Here is a 19,915-nt window from a genome sequence, read left to right on the forward strand (position 1 = left end):
GTTAGCTATACATGACCTATGTTTTTTATAAGGTTTACAGGAAAACCAACAGAGTGTATTGAGTTGTTTATGAGATATTATTTCAGAAACAGCATTACAACCAATAAATATAATTGACAGAAGCTATGCTGCAATACCAGGCATGTGCAACAGATAAGTGTGGTTCTGCCTCTGAATTAAGAAATGAAATGTAAAATCCATTTCGTATATCTAAATTAAAGGAGAAGTTTGGCCCAAAGCTAAATTAAAGTATGTTATTGCAACTAGAGATGAGAGAACCTCGAGCATGCTCGAGTCCATCCAAACCCGATCGTTCGGCATTCGATGAGCGGTGGCTGCTGAAGTTGGATAAAGCTCTAGGGTTGTCTAGAAAACATGGATACAGCCAATGGCTCACTCTTGATTCCAGTCCCGGCAAACAGGTGGGAAGAGGAGAGGAGGCAGAGCAGCACACACTTGGTGGACTGACCAACACCGGAGGGGGAACCAGCTGACAGCACAGTGCAGGTGGGGCAGGTCTCCAGAAATCAGGATGTTAGGCAGGCTGCTGTGATCGCACACACAACAGAATATGGCTAGTTCATGACGAAGTAACAGGAAACTGACTGTTGGATATGCAATCATAAAATCAGGAAATTTCAGATACAGGTGTTCATATTTAGTCACATCTCTTGGCATTCGACTCTAAGTCACTTTCATGTTATGTTAATTCATTGCTCAGCAGATATTTACATTGCCACGGAGCATGACTATACATAGATAACGTTACGATAAATTCAGTGTTAAGCTAGCTGTTATTCAGTTTTCCAAGATCCCTTCACAACAGATCAAACTAGAAGATTAGACAAAAAGTGGTGTAATAGATGCTCATGTTATAATACTTATGCAACGGCTCATGATAGCCCGGCATGTTTCATCCTTCCTTTGTTATACTCCTAGTGCAATGTTAAACAATCAATACCAATATGTAAAAGATAGCATGTCGAAGAACATATATACTGTACAGTGATAGAGAATGTACACAATCTAAGGCCATGTTCACACAATGTAAGTTATACAGTGATTAGTACGAAACTTACGTTGTGCTGCAGGCTGAGGGAATCCCGGCTACATAGTATACACTCCGGCCGGGATCCCTAGTGGCGCCACGAGAAACTGACAAGTCAGTTTTCTGTGGCTGCTATTCAGTGAATAACGGCCGCAGAAAACCTTGTCAGTGCACACTATAGAGTGAGCAGCTCTGGCCGTACGCTCCATAGTGTGCAGTGAGGAGTTTTGATGCGGGTGCGCACAGATGCGCCCGCATCAGAACTCAGCAGCGCTAGAGATCATCCGTCCGGTACTGCAGTACCGACTGGGATGATCTTTTCTGAGACCGGTCCTTCCGTGACCGAGCTGGGTCATGCAACGGCCGGTCTCTTACCAAAGGTGAACATAGCCTAAATCTGTGGAAATATTCTAAATGGAGTTTAATATGAATTTTATTCCCATCCTTAACAAGAAACCAAGCCCCTGTCATCCGTACAGTGCTAATTAAACAAATTGGCATGGGAAGCTAAGTTCTTCAAAAGATATGCAAATACTGCAACGTATAAGGGGAAGTCAATGAACATAGCATCACTCTGTCTTAAAATACAGAAAAAGGTAAATTGTTACTGTAATTAGAAAAAAAAAAAAACAACTCTTGATATTTCAAAAGATTTGATCGGTTGGTGCCTGGGTGCTGAGACCACCACTGATTTCTAGAAAAGCAGGAAAAAGCACTTCTTTCCTTCTCTCTCCTCACTGCAGGGGATGGATTCTATAGAAAGTCTATGGAGCCCATTTAATGCAATGAGAAGAGAGAGGGGTAGAGAAGTGCTTAGCTGAATGCCTTACTTTCCAAATAGCTCTATCAGCACCATGGACAAGGCTCTTGGTCTCAGCACCTAGACACTGACATTCACTTTTACCACTGGCTATTAGCCTTGAATTGCATATTATTCATAGTGTGCTGTAAAATATTTCCTATACTTTAACCATTTGTGTGTTCTCCAGGTCACTGTACCTGTACAGGTGTTCATATGTTCCTTTTTATAAATGTTATGTGAACTGGTTTACCCCGTACTCTCGTTCTTTCTAACATGAACCAAAGGTCTTGGGTTACATCCTTACGCTCCAGCAACATCCTCTATATTGGCTCGAGCACCAACATGGACCTCCAGCAGCATGTTTCACTAGCCACACAATGGGTAGACAGCAGAAGAGCATTCCGGATCGTCTGTGTCTTGCTCCCAGCCAGGTGACATCACAGATTCACGACAGTGTCCCAGGTCTGTGTCACCAGCGGGAGAATTGAAAACTCCCAGCAGCTGTGCTGCAATGTATTGTGTGACTGGAGGGTCTCCCTGCCAGTCAAAGGATCAGGGGGTCGGTCCAATCACGTTCTGGACAGGACCCCTGACCTCCTACATAATTTACTCTAGTTCCTATAGTCCTTGCTGGCTATTAGACTAATTTACTATCATGCAAATGTCTCCTTATCTTTTCCTATAATGTTACCTGACTTTATCTGACTTCGGCTCTGTTACCTGACCACTCTCTGGGATTCTGTTTTTTGTACATTTGCTTTGACCCTGATTTGAAACTATATGTGTAAGTTTGTCTTATCTGTGTTTCATGTTTTCACTTTACTGCAAGTAGGGACCGACTCCGTGGTTGTCCGCAGTCTCCTAGGACTATCAAGGCCAATAGGCAGGGTCAGCTGGTGGGGCCAGGTTGGGGCTCACTGTCTGTTTCTTTCCCCACCTCTTCTCAGGCTACCCTAATTATGGTCATGTCATCTTGGTTATATGTGTATAGATTTTAACCAAATATTAGTATAGGGTGACTACAGGCAGCAGTATGACATCAGCCAAGATTTATTGTATGGCTTCAAACACCAGAAACACAAGAAACACTTGCCAATGTATTCCTTTTCCCACTCATTCCCATTGTGTTCTTTTTTTTCCCACCATTGTACTTTTTTATGTTTTATATAAAATTTGTATCCACATTGAATACAGGGTTTTCCCTGCAGGTCTACAGTTGAGCATGTCGGTAGTAGATTTGATTCTCAAACTTCCAAGTCTTTATTATTAGAATCTTAAATATACATTACCTACTGCACCATGTACCACATGTTTACCAAGCTCTCTATACTCCAAGAAGATGGTTTTATAGCACTGCTACTGCTGACAAATCATTTCTGTGAAGATCCACGCCATTAGTAGCTTTTAAGTCTGTTTGGAGCCATGTCATTCGATACTGTTTTGACATGTTAATGCATTAATGCCATGTGTACGCTGACATAACTCCGCCAAAGTACTATAACAGTAATTACAGGGACTTTAACGTGAGACACTTAAAGTTAAAAGGTGACAAAGAACATGTAAATACTCAAATATTTCTTACACACTTATTCAAGTGACAGTGCATAATTAACAACAAGAAAAGCATCAAGATAATGACTGTCTACCCCGAATGCTGAAAGATCTCAGAACAAAGAACAGATAGTCACTTATAATGATGGCGGAGTTGTCAAAAGAATCAATGTGTATCTGTGAAGAGGTAAAAAGCATAGTGATTGAAGTCCATTGTCTAACAATGACAGATCAGAGCAATCTTCCCATACATGATTAAGATTAATCCTGTTGGAAGTCTCCTTGTGGGCATAGGAGACAAAAGCTCCTCGTGTTAGAAGCATGTCTAGTCTGATGATAGGCATATGCCTTCTCTGTTTTTTCTAGACATTTTCCGTATAGAAGCACAATCTGCTTACCCATTATGCATGCTAAAAGTGTTTACTGCAAATGATATAAGAAAGCAACATGTGCAAAGCTCTACGGGGGGGGCATAAATCAAAATTGTATGTAAAGTTGTCTATATTATGCCTTTTGCCTTTAGAGCACTTTTTCCCCGCAGAAAATTTATCAAGATGGCACAGGCACAGATTAGGAGAGGAGGAGTGGCTGTGCCTCTTTACCCATTAACATGGTGCATCTTCAAATTTGCTCCATTTTGAGGTATAATTTGCGCATTATAAGTATGGTCCAGACTGGAGTGACTTTTTAAGCCTTTTGCGCCATTTTAAAAAAATGCATTTATAAAATTAGATGTGTCACTAAAAACATACTTAACCAATAGGCATAGAGAGAAATTCCTTGGCACTACTACGGACTCTGGTACTGCTTAAATGTTACTGGGAACATGCGTTGACTTAAGAAGCTTACTTCTGTGAACCGGTGGTGCTCAGCATAAATGAGCAAAGTTTTTTATCCAAATCCAACATGTAGAAATAAAATGCGGCACTCACCAGAAATTGATTACAGTTAAAACTTTTAATCAATTCAGGTCACATTTTAATCCATTTCACGCTTAATACATGACCAAGGGGAAGTGCGTAATGTATTAAGCGTGAAAGGGTCCGTTGCCTAATTGCTTTGTCACATTTCTATGACCTGAATGGATTAAAAGTTTTAACTGCAATCAATTTCTGGTGAGTGCCGCATTTCATTTCTACATGTTGGATACTTACTTATAGACCTTTTCTAAGAACAGAGATGAGGGTCTTGGCATACCATTTGCAAATACACTATCGGCAAATGGTATGCCAAGAGCCTCATTCTTTTTATGGAGGTTTTCATGTTTTCATCTGAAGTTGGGTGGGTAGAGCGTGGGTAAAAGCAGAGCTATATAAGCCTAAATCAGTACAATAGAGCTGACATTAAGTTATGCATCTCATAACTCTGCTAATTTGTCCCAGTCTACACTGCAAAGCCAATATAACCAAAATGTCATTTTCTAATGGTGCATTTATTTGTAATTTGCCAAAAGCACATCTAAGTCTATGTTCCCGCAACGTGTTTTTAGTAAAAATAATGGCCATTGTTTCTATAAAAACTGCCATTATTTTATAATGATTGCCGTAAATAATTATCATGATCATTATTTACGGCCACACACCAGCCACAGCTGCAGTAGTAGTTTTGCAAAGGGGAAAAAGATGTTTAATTTTGCTGCGTAAGGTTGGGAGAGCGGCAGTAACTAGTCATCTGGCAGGGAGCCCCTAGTCACAGCTCTCTGCCTGTCAGCATGCAGTGCTGGAATGATTGACAGGGAGTCAATGCATACCAACAAGCAGAGAGCCGTGACTAGTCATGTGCGGCACCTTGCCCAGATGACTAGTTGCTGCCCCTCACCCAACCTCACGCAGCAAAATTAAACATCGTTTTCCCCTTTGTAAAGCTACTGCTGCAGCTGGTATCCACCTCGAGCTGCACAATAGATCTATACTGTGCTGCTGGGAGCCATATCAGCACCATCGTCATATTAGCAGGTTACATTCTTCTAACCTGCTGATAGTTTCCCTTTAATAATTTTGCAATGAGCCCTTTGTGATGAACATTGGAGTAATGCTATAATTCACATCACAACTGGCAAGAGACATTGTTTATTTTTCTATAATAATTGATCACAAGCGTAACATTCACTCAGAACACAATTGCAGAATGTTCTTTGAAATTGATGAGGTTTGAAGCACCTCGGTATTTAGTGTTCGTATTAGAATAAAAGCTGAAAATAAGGCTGCTAAACTGAGGCCAATGAATTATTGTAGATCATTGTATTCCATCTAAGGTTAAACTTTGCAATAAAACAGAATTAGATAATGTGTCCAATGAAGCTGCCTGAGGTACAATGGTGTAAATGTGTAATTGGTTTATTGATTGTACTAATGAGATAATTGCTTCGTTGGAGACATTCCTTTCCAGAAGGTAACAATGGCCGACTATTTATTGTTCATTTTAACCCACGGTATTGTTAATGTAATTAAAGTTCTTCCTGCTGTATATCCTGTGACAGAATATATTAATTAAGAAGATAAATTATGTGATAAAACATAATATTTGATATTACATTGATGCATGTATAGGATGCACTCATGCATAGAACTATAAGTTTTCTATATTTTTGGTATTAACAATAAGATATATTCAGTGTTTATTATATCCTATTTATTTGAAATTGTACTATATATATATATATTTCATCAGCAACAAAGCAGCAGTACAGTAATCTAGAGTGCTAGGGCCAAAATTCACTTGTTTTGCAGTTACCTATGGATTATAGATTGTGGTTTATTTAAAGTTGCAGGCTGCAGATTTAGATAAGTTAGGTAGGACATAGTAACAATGTTATTTAGCGGCCCAGTTCTGTGTACCGGCTAATGATCTTAATTTCTGATTAATTGGGATGCGGGCGCATTCGTGTGAGCCCGCACCCCCAATTTGCCGCTGCACACAATGGAGCGTGCGGCCGGAGCCGCAAGCTCCATTGTGTGAACTGACAGGTTCTCTGCAGCCGCTATTCAATGAATAGCGGCCGCAGAAAACTGACATGTCAGTTTTCCCTGCAACCGGATGAATCCTGGCCGGAGTGTCTACTATGTGTAAACAATGGCCGTGATTTATTCAACACATATGTTGTGTGAACATGGCCTTAAGCTATATTCACACACATTATTTTTGCTCAGTATTTTGGTTAGTATTTTTCAACCAAAATCAGGATGGATTGAAAACATAGAAAGGCTATGTTCGCATACTGCTGAAATTCAGTGGATGGCCGTCATTTAATGGCAAATATTGGCCATAGTTTTAAAATACCGGTAATTATTTGTCATTAAATGGCGTCCATCCACTAAATTTCAACAGCGTGTATACATAGCCTTTCTGTATTTTCAATCCACTCCTGGCTTTGGTTGAAAAATACTCAGCAAAATACTGAGCAAAAATACTGTGTGGGAACATACTGTAGCCTTAATTTGTTAATGGAAGCACACAAATAATGAGCTAACAAAACTATATTAGGGAACTGCTTGGAAAATAACACACTGAAAATTCAGGTGTCTGATAGTTCTGCAATTCTGGAAGAGCTAAATCATTTGTTCCGTGATTACTAATAAAGAGACTCTTCCTATTTACACACTATTGTAACAGCAGTTTTACCTTAGCATTTTACTGAAAGCCATTTTATCTACACTTGCTCAGGAACAGGTGTAGATTTCTGCGCTTGCCAGATGGTAGGCACAGGTCAGGCTAGCTTCACTAGGGAGAAAGTACCTCTTAGTCAAACTGGCGAGGCAATTGGGGATGGGGCCATATTTAAAGGAGAAGTCTGGTAAAAAATTTTATTTAAGTATTGTATTGCCCCTCAAAGGTTTTACAAATCACAAATATACACTTATTACGAGAAATGCTTATAAAGTGCTTTTTTCCCTGCATTTACTACTGCATCAAGGCTTAACTTCCTGGATAACATGGTGATGTCACTTCCTGGATAACATGGTGATGTCACTTCCTGGATAACATGGTGATGTTACGACCCGACTCCCAGGGCTGTGCGGGCTGTGGCTGCTGGAGAGGATGATGGCAGGGGGATGCTCAGCTTCCCTCCAGTGCCGTATGTCCCTCAGTGTCTCCCTGCCGGGGCGTGGCATCACCATGTTATCCAGGGAGTGACATCACCATTTTATCCAGGAAGTGACTAAAGATGAGCGGACTGGCCGAGGTTCGGGTTCGTATGAACCTGAACTCTCGGCTTCTGATTCCCGCTGTCTGTCCGCTCCATGGAGAAGGTGGATACAGCCTGAGGACCACCTAGAAAACTGGGATACAGCCTATGGCTATGGCTGTATCCCAGTTTTCCAGGTGGCCCTCAGGCTGTACCCTCATATACAGTGCCCCCAGAATGTAGGACACTTGCCTACAATTGTAACTTTCTATGCTCAGTGTCAGATTGAGCAGGAGAGTAGTCCTGGATGGTCTCTTTAATGCAGTGAAATAAAAAAAATTAAAAAAATTTTTCAAGGAAAATGGAGAGAAAAGTGTCAATTTATTCTAGCAATGGGATATCCAACACTGTCCGATGTTTAGGGGTGACAGTTAATTACTAAGGGCTGACAGAACATTGAAGCTATATTGAAATCTTATCTAGAACACAACAACAAAATATCGAAATTCCGAATCAGTGTGGAAGGGCTGATGATTCTATTCCTGTAGTAATGTAAGAGGTATACATTAGGAAATAAAACTGACAATCCTCATCATCATTCTCACATGGCCCTTTATAATATGGACATCGTGTGCTGCCAGAAGAATTGTTCTGACCTCTAACCTACCAGCGATTTTTATATTTAGATCCTGGGAGTATTATATTAGCTGTACTGTCTAGTTTGAGCTATGATCCTGTACGCCTCTGACAGCTCTAGACCACTAACTTCATTGCTTTATTGAGCTGACTCTTTTTCCATGTCAGTCATAAGTCATTAGCTTTTTCCTACAGTAAATTGGTTTATGTTATCATACTAGAATATTGGCTCCGGCTTTCACATGAGCATGGCATGCTATACTGCGTAATCATTCTCAAGCTAGTCTCTATATACTGACAAGACATTTTCCTCATAATATGTAGCATGTTTGACTTTAATACCGGGTATAGATCAATGACACTGGGATAGTTGTTTATACAGCTTGTTTAATTTCTGGACCTAATGAAGTATAGTTAAAGACTGATCGCCTGGGATGCATATAATAGATGGGCTTTATATAGAACCAGCATCAATCTTTTATTGCTGTTCAGCTCCATTCACATTTTTATGGTTGTACTCTTATTATTCATGTAATTTGATATTCATTGATAAACTAGGATTCCAAAGGTTTTAAGTAGCTTTCACATATATATTATTATGGTTGTGGGTTAAAGTGTCACTGTCGTTATAAATTTCAAAATCTAAAGCAACAGTAGATGTGATACTCATTATTATTTTTTACCTCACGCCAATATTCTGTGCTCCTTCTCCTTGACCTATCTTCTGCGTTCGACACAGTCGACCATTCTCTCCTCTTACAAATTCTCTCATCCCTTGGCGTCACTTGCTCAGCCCTCTCCTGGATCTCCTCTTACCTCTCCAACCGCACTTTTAGTGTCTCCCATTCTCACACCACCTCCTCTCCTCGTCCGCTCACAGTTGGTGTTCCCCAAGGCTCTGTACTTGGGCCTCTTCTCTTCTCCATCTATACCTCTGGCCTGGGACATATCATAGAATCCCACGGCTTCAGGTACCACCTCTACGCTGATGACACTCAGATCTACCTCTCTGGTCCGGATGTCACCTCTTTGCTATCTAGCATTCCAGAGTGTCTGTTGGCCATATCTTCCTTCTTTTCTTCCCGCTTTCTAAAACTCAACATGGACAAAACAGAACTTATCATTTTTCCCCTATCCTGCTCTACCCTGCCGTCTAATCTGACAATCACTATCAATCGCTGCACTCTATCCCCTGTACCCCAAGTCCGCTGCCTTGGGGTCACCTTTAATTTGGCCCTGTCTTTTAAACCGCATATTCAGGCCCTGACCACCTCTTGCCGCTTTCACCTCAAAAACATTTCCAGAATCCGATCTTTTCTCACCCCTGACTCCACCAAACTGCTGATACATGCTCTCATTATTTCCCGCTTGGACTTTTGTAACATTCTCCTCTCTGGCCTTCCATCTAACTCCCTTGCTCCCCTCCAGTCTATCCTTAACTCTGCTGCCCGACTTATCCACTTTTACTCTCGCTTTGCCTCTGCCTCTCCCCTCTGCCAATCCCTCCACTGGCTCCCTATTGCCCAACGTATTCACTTTAAATTATTGACCATGACGTACAAGGCCATCCACAACCTGTCCCCTCCGTACATCTACGACCTGATATCCCGCTACCGTCCCACACGCAACCTTCGATCCTCGGAACGTTGACAAACCTCAACAGTTCGGCAAGGCAACTACTACTACCCTTGTCAGTATGAACCAGATCCTTATACTTTGCTCGAAGCACATCAACTTCAAGAACCGATTGTTCTCCAGCTATATAACTGTTTTACAGGTGCCACTATAATAAGAGTAAATGTCATTAAAAGGTTATTCTTCCAAAAGTTATCTTTATTCTATTAAACAACTAATTCCATGTTTTTTTCAAATCTGAGCAAATCCCAGGCTTCTGCCCATCACTCACTCCCCCAGCTCAAAAGTCCTCTTCAGGTGGTTTTCTCTGTCTCGCTCTTTTTTCTCCACCCTCCCATCAGAGACATGCCAACGTTGTCGTTGGTACCTGCAAGCCAAGCCCACCACTGACATCAGCCCTGTGGAATGGTCCCCTGGAGCGTGATGAGCCAGTCGTGGGCAGGACCTAACAGATAGAGGCAGGTAAGCATAGTATTAACAAGGAGGAGTAGGGGAGAGCTTCTTGCTGCGGGTTACACTTTTCTGTGTAATTTCACAAAAAAGATAGTCGCACCTTTCCCATACCCCACCACCTAAACCTGTCCTTTAGAAGAGGTACTCTTTGAGGGTATCGTGGCCACCTACTCAGCTTATAGCACCTACAAGACCACCTGAGGCCTATGCAGCTTCATCTCCCAGTGCCAGCACGTTTACGGCCTCCTCTGGAGCAGGACTAAAAGATCACACACTTTGGGCCCCAAATATCCTACTCCAGCTCCATATCCCGATAAACCCGCTCTCCAATGGCACGCAGCAAAGAATCAGAAATATAAGGAACATTGCAGGCTGGAAGTTTGCCGGTCAGCGCCATCTTGTAAACAGTCCTAAATTTTGAAAAGTTTGAATGAAGTAATGGGGCCACATAGAACAGCGAGAGTCTAAAAACTCGCACGGGATTGGTCAGTAAGCACAATGGGGTTTAACTTTACTTGTCAGTAGTGTTTTTAATAGTTGATTGGTGTGTATATTGTTCAGCTACAATAGTATACTTTGTAGTTGAGTAAATTGCCCAAAAGTATTGAACGTACAATAAAAAATTTTGTATTGTTAAATATTATACTAAAGGAAATAATCAACTGGATACGGTAGAAACTTTTTCATTTGCAGTTGGCTCATCTTTTTATTATGCATATTAAGTAACAGACTATTCTGAGACAACATGCGCATACTATATAGAACAACGGGGTAAATGCATTTCTTTGTTAGACATTTAAAAGTTTCTATGACTTTCTCTACTGAGAAAGTAAAGTGGGAATGAAAATATATTAGCACTGAGATCAAGCAGCTTTAAAATAAGTGAAACTAACCAATATAGGAAACCGAAATCTAAAGCACATAACAAATAAAAATTGATAGTTTCAGGCTACCAATAAAATGAAATGTCTTCTCAGAATGCCTACATCATTAAAATATAGCAAACTCAAAAAAATATGCTGCCAAAATAGTACTTTCATAAAAAAAAAATCATCCAAATTGCCTTTAAGGCACGCATAGCGCTTTTCCTTATAATTTGATAAAATACAGTATATACAAATGCATAAAACAAGTCACAAAATGTTTTATTTATTATGTAAATGTCTATTTTGACCATTTTGTATTAGCAGCAAAGAATTCCTTTAAAGGGCCAAGAACATTTATAGTTTTTTACAAATATTTATTACTACTAAATGTGTCAGAGCTGCATTTTTTGCCTATGTTGCTAGTTGCTAACTAGAAGAAATTTGGTGGCATGCGGGATTATTGACACAGTGAGAGGGGATAAGTACAGTTGAAGTCTTAAAGTAGCACTCTGCTTTTTTTTGTTCCCCAGCAACAGGTTTCCCCATATACTCACCGGTGATGGTCGCTTTCTACCGTCATGGCACCTTTCATATCTTGCTTATACCTACATCATAAGTCTTTTGATCCTTCTTCGTTCCCCAAGGCTTTTTGACTTTTTGATGCATCTCTATGAGAGAGCTCTCATAGAGATGCATTCTAGACACCAGCCTGTTTAGTTGTGGGACAGCTGTAGAAAAGGTCATGTAGGAGCCATCGAGCCATTTGAACGGCATCGTAGCACCGGAATGATGCCACACCAATCATCATGGGTGTGTATACAGGGATACAAATAAAAATAAAAGGAGTGCTTTTTTAAAGGGAAGCTGACAGCATGGATATGCATATTATTTTATTAAAGGGGTACTCCGGGTGGGGGTTATGTTTAGGGTATGGCAGGGGAAGGGGCGGAAATAGAGGCCGCCAGTCACTTACCTCCCCATTTCCAGCATTGGATCTCCCGACTGGCCACTGTTTCCTGGTCTGAGCTGTGGGTTGAGACATGACGTCTCAAGGCAACTCAGCTAATCAGCAGCCGAGGCGGGACTCCACTACGACTGCTGAATGGCTGAGCTGCCTTGAGACGTAACGTCTCAAGCCACAGCTCAGACCAGGAAGCGGCAGCCAGACAGGAGAAAGGAACAGCGCTATCCGGGACCCGGCACTGGAACCAGGGAGGTAAGTGACCGTCAGCCTCTATTTCCACCCCTTTCCCGGCCATACCCCAAAAATAACCCCCACAGAGTACCCCTTTAAATCTTTTCATAGAAAAACACTGAAGACACTTTAATACAATGTAAAATAGTTAGTGTACAGCTTGTATAAATTTTCTGTGCCTCAACACATAGCCATTGATGTCTGCCCCTGCCAACAAAAGTGAGTGCACCCAATTTTCCTCCTCGGTGTCACGTGACTTGTTAGGGTTACAAAGTTTAAGGTGTGAATGGGGAGCAGGTGTGTTAAATTTGCTGTCATCGCTCTTACAGTCTCTTCACTGGAAATTCCTAATGGTAACTCATGGTAAAGAACTCTAGGAGGAACTGAAAAACTGAATTGTTGCTCTACATTAAAATGGCCTAAGCTATAGGAAGATTGCTAATACCCTAAAATTGAGCTGCAGTACGGTACAGCAGTTTAACAAGACAAGCTCCACTTAGAACAGGCCTAGCCATGATTGATCAAAGAAGTTCAGTGAACACACTAGCTTCATATCCAATGGTTGTCTTTTCAAAACAGACTAATGAGTGCTGCCAACATTGCTGCAGAGATTAAAGGGGTGGTGTGGGGGTTAGCCTGTCAGTGTGTGGTTTAGACCAGTGCTTCTCAATTCCAGTCCTCAGGTCTCACCAACAGGTCATGTTTTGAGGATTTCCTTAGTATTTCACAGGTGATATAATTCTACTCAGTGCATCAGGTATTATCACAGGTGATCTTTGTATGGGAAATCCTCAAAACATGACCTGTTGGTGAGGCCTGAGGACTGGAATTGAGAAGCACTGATTTAGACCATACACTGCATCAAGTTGGTCTGCATGGCTGTCATCCCAAAAGGAAGTTTCTTCTAAAGATGATCCACAAGAAATCACACAAATGTTTTCTGAAGTAAAGAAGACATGGATTACTGGAACCATGTCCTGTGGTTTGTTGAGACCAAGATATACTCATTCGGTTTAGATAGTGTCAAGCATGTGTGGCGGAAACTAGGTGAGGACTACAAAGATAAGTTTGTCTTGCCTACAGCCATGGTGGTGGGAATGTCATGGTTTGGAGCTGCTTGGGTGCTGACAGCTGTGGGGAGCTACAGTTCATTTAGAGAGCCATAAGTGCCAACATACTTAAGCAGAGCATGATCCCTTTTTTTCAAAAACTGGGATGCAGGGTGGTATTCCAACATAATAATGACCTCAAAGACACCTCCTTGCTAAAGAAAATGAGGATAAAGGTGCTGGACTGGCCAAGCATGCCCCCAGACCTAAAGCCTATGAAGCATCTGTGGGGCACCCTCAAGCGGACGTTGGAGGAGCGCAAGGTCTCTAACATCCACCAGCTTTGTGATGTCATCATGGAGGAGCGGAAGAGGATTTCAGTGGTAACCTGCGAAGCCCTAGTGAACACTATGCCCAAGAGAGGTAAGGTAGTGCTGGAATATAATGGTAGCAATGCAGAATATTGACACTATGGGCACAATTTGGTCATTTTCACTTAGGGGTGTACTCACTTTTGTTGCCAGAAGGTTAGACATTAATAGCCATGTGTTGAGTTGTTTTGAGAACAAATTTATACTGTTATACAAACTCTACACTGTAAGGGGTATACTCACTTTTGTGAGATTCTGGAGATATGTACATATATATTATTTTTTTTATTTTTTATTTTTTTAATTCATGCTTGTTCTTATTGTATTGTATGTACTGAAAAGAAAACATTACAAGCAATTGGTTAAAGTGAAAAGTAATTGTATCAAGTTCATGGAGATATTGGTTAATACTATGCACTGCACTGATCAGACTTGCAGTAGATTAATGAGGGAATTATCACTTCCAGTCATTTTTACTAGTGGAAACATTCTAAATGATAAGATATAGTTATTAAAGATGTGCTTTTCCTATTTCAGTGTTAATGTCTCATGCTGGAAAAACTCACATCTGGTTAAGGACTCAGAATGAAACATGAGTTGTAAAAACATTTAGGATGTCTAATATCCTACTTTCTTTTCAGTTTTGTTTTTTTTACTAATTTTTTTAATTTACTTATTTTTACTTAGCGACTAAACTTCTGTAGCAGTGTATAGTATGCATCATCACTTGCACAGTAATCAATGAAGCTCAGAACCTAATTTTCCTGACCCACATTCATCTTGGGACAGGGATGGGATTTGGCGCATTGTATTGTATTCAGGCAGTACAGTATGTGACAATATCCTATTCAGGGGGCAGTGTGTGGGGCTGTTTTTATGAGGCAAAGCATGTGACAGTGTTATATTTAGAGGCCAGTGTATGACAGCAATATATTAGGACACAGTATGTGAAATTGTTATATTAAGAGGGTACAGCATATGTCATTTTTATATTCAGAGGAAATTTGTAGAAAAGAAACTGGGGCACTCACCATGTGCTTAAAAACTTTTCTTTATTCCAGTGCAATTATTGTGATGTGGAGGAATATGGGCCCCCAGACGGAGCGCGGGAGTGTACGCGTAAAACGCCAATAGCCCATATTCCTCCGCATCACATCTATTGCACTGGAATAAAGAAAAGTTTTTTAAGCGCATGGTGAGTGCCACAGTTTCTTTTCTACAAATTTCATTTGGATGCACTGTTGGATATGTTGAGCACCACCTAAGCTTCGCCATAAGGCTGGAGTACATAGGTTGGGCTCCGTGTGTCATTAGCTGAGGACATTCTCAGATGTTTCTTACCCTGCTCAAGACAGTGCTGAGAGAGTATTTCTCATTACGGTGTTTATATTTAGAGGCACAGCATGTAACAATATATTCAAAGGGGCAAGAGTGTGCCAGCATTATATTCAGAGGGTAAAGCATATGGCAATAGTATATTCAGAGGGCACAATTTATGGCAGTATTATATACAGGGGCACTACTTGTGACAGTATTATATTAAGGGCCATTCACACTGAGCAAATGTGGTGGAATATTAAGTGGAGCCCGCGCCATAGATGCTGCTTCAAATTCTGCCTGTCTTTTTCATTCAACAGAATTTCTCGCCTGCCTCTGCTCTCCACTTTTCCTCAGTGTGAACAGGCCCTTAGAGAGTACAGTGTGTCGCAGTAAAGTGAGTCTTTTTTTAGTATAGAGGCTAGAGATCTGCTGCAAAAGTGAAAAGACAAAGATGTCTCTGCACCAAACCCTGCAGAGGAAAGATTCAGAAGGAAATTAACAACTATAGAAAAGACGTTATCTGTGGGTCACTGGATTGTGAACTCTGCCTGTGTCCCATCAGGGCTGTATAAGGTCTGCGGCAATGATGGGTTGGCTTGACTTGGCAATTCATATATTTGATTAGCGGAGTAGAAGAAATGTCATGCCAAGTAGGTAACCTGTGGTTAAAAAAACTGAATCCCAGTCCCGCATGGGGAGAAGATACCAATTCCATGCACATGTGTCATGATTTGAGATCAGGATGCACTGAACCTTCAAAATTTATAGTGTAATATACAGACACACAGTAAAAGGATATATAACTGGAATGGCTAAAGAGCATATGGCTTTTGAAACTCCTGCATGTGGCTCCTAACCAGACACGTTACAATTGGAAAAAAACTTTCCCAAAAATGTCACTTTTTTTATTGTGTATTTTAAATGTTTCCTAAATAAATCTTGCTGGTGCCCAACTCTGATTTGTTATGTCTATGTTTAACTAGTTTTAGCTTTGAAAAAGGGTAAAAATAAAAAAAAAATAAAAAAAACACCAGTATTTTGTGTGACAATTTTCTTTAGGAACCCCTTTTGGGTATATATTTTGTATCAACTAATTTTTTATTATTATTTGTCTGTGGAAAAATGCAAAAGAACTCAGTAATAAAGCTGGGGGGGGGGGGGGGTTGCAACTTCTCCCACAATTTTTACTGTGGAGTAAAAAAAAACCCACTGTTATTCTTGGGTCAGTACGAACGCTCTGATACCAAATATGTATGTCTTTTTATATTTTAGTGTTTTTTTCAGTATTCTTATGAAAATGAAGAGCCATAGTTTTTTTTTCCTTTAACGTAGCTGTATGATGGCTCCTTATTTGCGGGTTGAGCATTAGTTTTTATTGTGGATTTTTTGATGAAAAATGTGGGTTTTTAGTACTTTTTAAAAAATTATTTTATTACTTTTTACACTTTTGTTCATGACTTTTATCTAATGCAATATACAATATACTGTACCATGCCTATGGCCCAGCCTAATACAGCCCTGGGAGCATTTGTTAGGTTCCTGGCTTGCCGTAGCAACCCTTGGCACACTGCAACTTCTAGTGCTGTGTTATGATGGTGACAGGGGGAGCTTTTTCTCCCTGTCAGATGCTTCAAAACTGTAATGTCATTCAGACTGAGCCTGAACTGTTAATTGGTTAAAGCAAACTTGTCATTTTAAAAAAACATACATAAAAAAACTGCATATATTAAGCCTTCAGAGTGGTAACAAGGTGATTTTAGTGCTTTCACTGTGTTATAAATCCCCTGTGAGCCCCTTCTGTGGTGCACCGCTATTTCTCATTCTCTCATTTCATGGGGCAGGACCGGTGCTGAGCTGTTGGGCAGTAGTACACACAAGGTACTTTCTCTCTTACTGTTCAAAGACAATCACAGTACAGTACAGGGCAGTACACAACACAGTCAGATTTCTAGAGCTCTGTGTGAGGGACTATCTTTTATAGTGGTCAGAAGGTGTAAAAAAAAACTGTAGAACTGAGCTGTAGTCACTAGGGAGTTATTAAAGTGTACCTGTTGTGTTTTTTCTTTTTCTTTTCTTTTTTTTTTTTTAAGAAGCAGTTCTGCTTGCTTTATATTATACATATGGGCAAACAGTCGTCAATGGCAATATTTGGTATTTTCTTTAATTAAAAGAAAAAAAAAGTCCCAGTCTTTTGTTACCTATGCATGCTTACCAGAAGACAATGCTCTCTGTTATGCAATAATTTAGTCAGTATGTCACTGTGTGGTTACAGACGTTTTGGTGCTGTGTGACAGGAGAGCTGACCAGACAATGCGAGCACCCCCAGGATTCTCTGCTACCTGTACACATGGGCATTGAAGGAAGACACCGAGTGGTCATACGTGCAACATTGATTTAGGCTATGTTCACACAACGTATCTTTCCGGCCGTAGTGTGAACCGCGAATATACACACGTAGTTTTGAGGTTGATGTGTTCGCTTGAAAGTATACGATATACGGCCGCACAATGCACACTACGTATGAGCTTACGGCCGGATCGTATACGGCGGCGTGAAAAATTAACAAGACCATTGTTTGAGGACGGAAATGTTCCAACTCACGGCCGTGGATTTCCATGCGGTCCCGTACGGAGTACTTATTTCAGCCAAATTGAACGTGATTTTTAGATCCAAAAGGTTCTGTGTGTTTTATTGGGCTGGGCGAAGATTTCCAAGTAAATGACTTGTTTCAGATCGCTTCGAAACAAGCTAGGGAAGCAGAACTGTACTACAGGTGTATGTTCGCGATTCGCCCGCATGATCGCAATCCGGCTGCATGTCTATTTTTCCCACGGCCGTGCTTTCAGCCGCACATGTACGGCTGCATACGAACTACGGACGGACTCATACGTAGTGTGAACATAGCCTTAAACAGAAAACTTAAAAAAAGGATATTGCAAAACTACTTGCAATCACAACCCTTGTTGATTTATTAAAAAAAAAATATATACAACACAAAGAAAACAGCTAAAAAGGGTAAAAATTATAGTGTTAAAATAGTGGTATGTATTATTCCAGAGCCTTCTTTTTTTTCAACCCCTTCAAGTTATTATATTTTTCCATTCAGTTAATGAGATGTTCATTTATTTCCGAGATATAGAACTGAACTAGATTATATTAATAGGAAAACACAGAAGTTAAAAAATTGAACAAAACATAAATTTTTCACCACCCCAGCTCTACCTTTCAATTTGGTGAGACATTTGCTCCATTCCCTCCTTTATACATCTGTCAGAACAGATAACGTATGATGATAGCACAAAGGTACAACATTTTTTACTCTCGCCTCTTATATGACAAGCCTTGAGAGCAGCCTGGGTTCTAGTAGGCCAGCATTACTTTACAGATGTCAATGTGTTTCGGCTCTTCTTAGATTATGTGTCAAATAGATAATCAAAGCCACTGTGACTGCTAATGTATATGTATGTATTATTATCATATCTAGAATTAAAGGAAAGCTTAACCCCTTCAGGACCGGACTGATTTTGGCCTTCAGGACCAGAGCCCATTTTTTAAATCCAACCTGTCCCACTTTATGTGGTTTTAGCTACGTGATGCTCTAACCTTTCTCTCTGATTCTGACAGTTTTTTGTGACAAGTTGTACTTTAGGTTACTGGTAACTTTTGGCCGATATGCAAAAAAAAAAAAAAATGGTGAAAAATGCAATTTTTTCATGAAAAGATACCAACATTAGCATTTTTCTCATCTGATCATTTAATAATTTTATTGTCATTACGCACGCGGAGATACTTAATATGTGTACTTTTTTTTATTTTTTTCCAACATTTATTATTGTATTGGGGGCTATGGGGATTATATGTGAATTTTACTTAATTATTAATATTTTTTTTTCTTTTTTTTTTCTTTTTTACATTTACATCAGCCATCATAGCTTTGGGGAAGCCTCCTGACGCCACAGCAACCACCAGAGCTGTGCAATCGCACCACACAGCCCCAATGGGGAATGAAGGGAGGATTCTCCCTTCTTTTACCACTATAGGTGCTGCGATCACACTGCCCGGCTATCACTGACAGCCACCCCTCCCCCCCTCCGTGCGCACGCGGATGATCCCTGTCATCTCTGTGATGTACCAGCACGTCCATCTGCCGGAACGATATGCAGAATAGGACGTTCCGGCACGTGATTCAGAGGGAAGGGGTTAAAAAGAAAAGAACTGAACACAACATAGAATGATTGAGCTGTAATAATATATGTTCACTATCTTGTTGATGACCACTGACACTAGGGAATATACACGTAAACATAGATCAAACTGAGGCTGTAACTCTACTTGCAGCACCATATGAAGACATAAATTAGATGGTATCTCCACAAGCCAGCTTATTGAGCATGAACTATGGATAATGCTTTGAGACATGTCAGTATCTGAAACACGTTATCGTAGGGGCATCTCAGATACGGAGCCTCTAGCTGGGGATCTTATTGCACAGCATAAAACTTTGCTTCTTATAACTAAGTGCCATTAAGCAACTCAGCCAGAGGTCGGACAGCATCCTGGATCATAACATTTTATTACTTTTTCTGGAAATCTTATCCTCTTTATTGCACTGTTACCACGATCCATCAAATTTCATATTCTGTTCATATGGCATTTCATTAAAATAAAACAGAAAGAAAAATCTTTAACATCCATTATGTTGACAACGACTGACATTTTCGTTAAATACATTTAATCCGCTTAGAGACAAATTATATAAAAGAAAGTCAACCTGAAGTTTTGATTCTACAATCAGTTTTTTTTTTTTTTAATATAGACACATTATAACTCTGACTTTTACACATATGATATATGGCAAAAATA

The 19,915-nt window shown here is 40.3% G+C and overlaps 1 protein-coding gene across 5 annotated transcripts in view; it reads right to left on the bottom strand.

Annotated features, from left to right (window-relative positions):
- The window catches only part of STPG2 (sperm tail PG-rich repeat containing 2), a 419,428-nt gene that overhangs the window by 43,857 nt on the left and 355,656 nt on the right, over positions 1-19,915 (bottom strand). Inside the window, exon 14 of one of the 5 annotated variants that reach the window (XM_069978348.1) lies at positions 529-605. The exons of the other annotated variants lie outside the window; for them this stretch is intronic. Within the exon in view, the coding sequence (XP_069834449.1) occupies positions 576-605 (30 nt within the window). The 3' untranslated portion in view covers positions 529-575. Of the gene's footprint in view, positions 1-528; positions 606-19,915 lie in introns of those variants that run through there. 5 annotated transcript variants of the gene reach the window in all.

The sequence above is a fragment of the Dendropsophus ebraccatus genome, chromosome 7, assembly GCF_027789765.1.
Source record: "Dendropsophus ebraccatus isolate aDenEbr1 chromosome 7, aDenEbr1.pat, whole genome shotgun sequence".
Classification (NCBI taxonomy): Eukaryota; Metazoa; Chordata; class Amphibia; order Anura; family Hylidae; genus Dendropsophus; species Dendropsophus ebraccatus.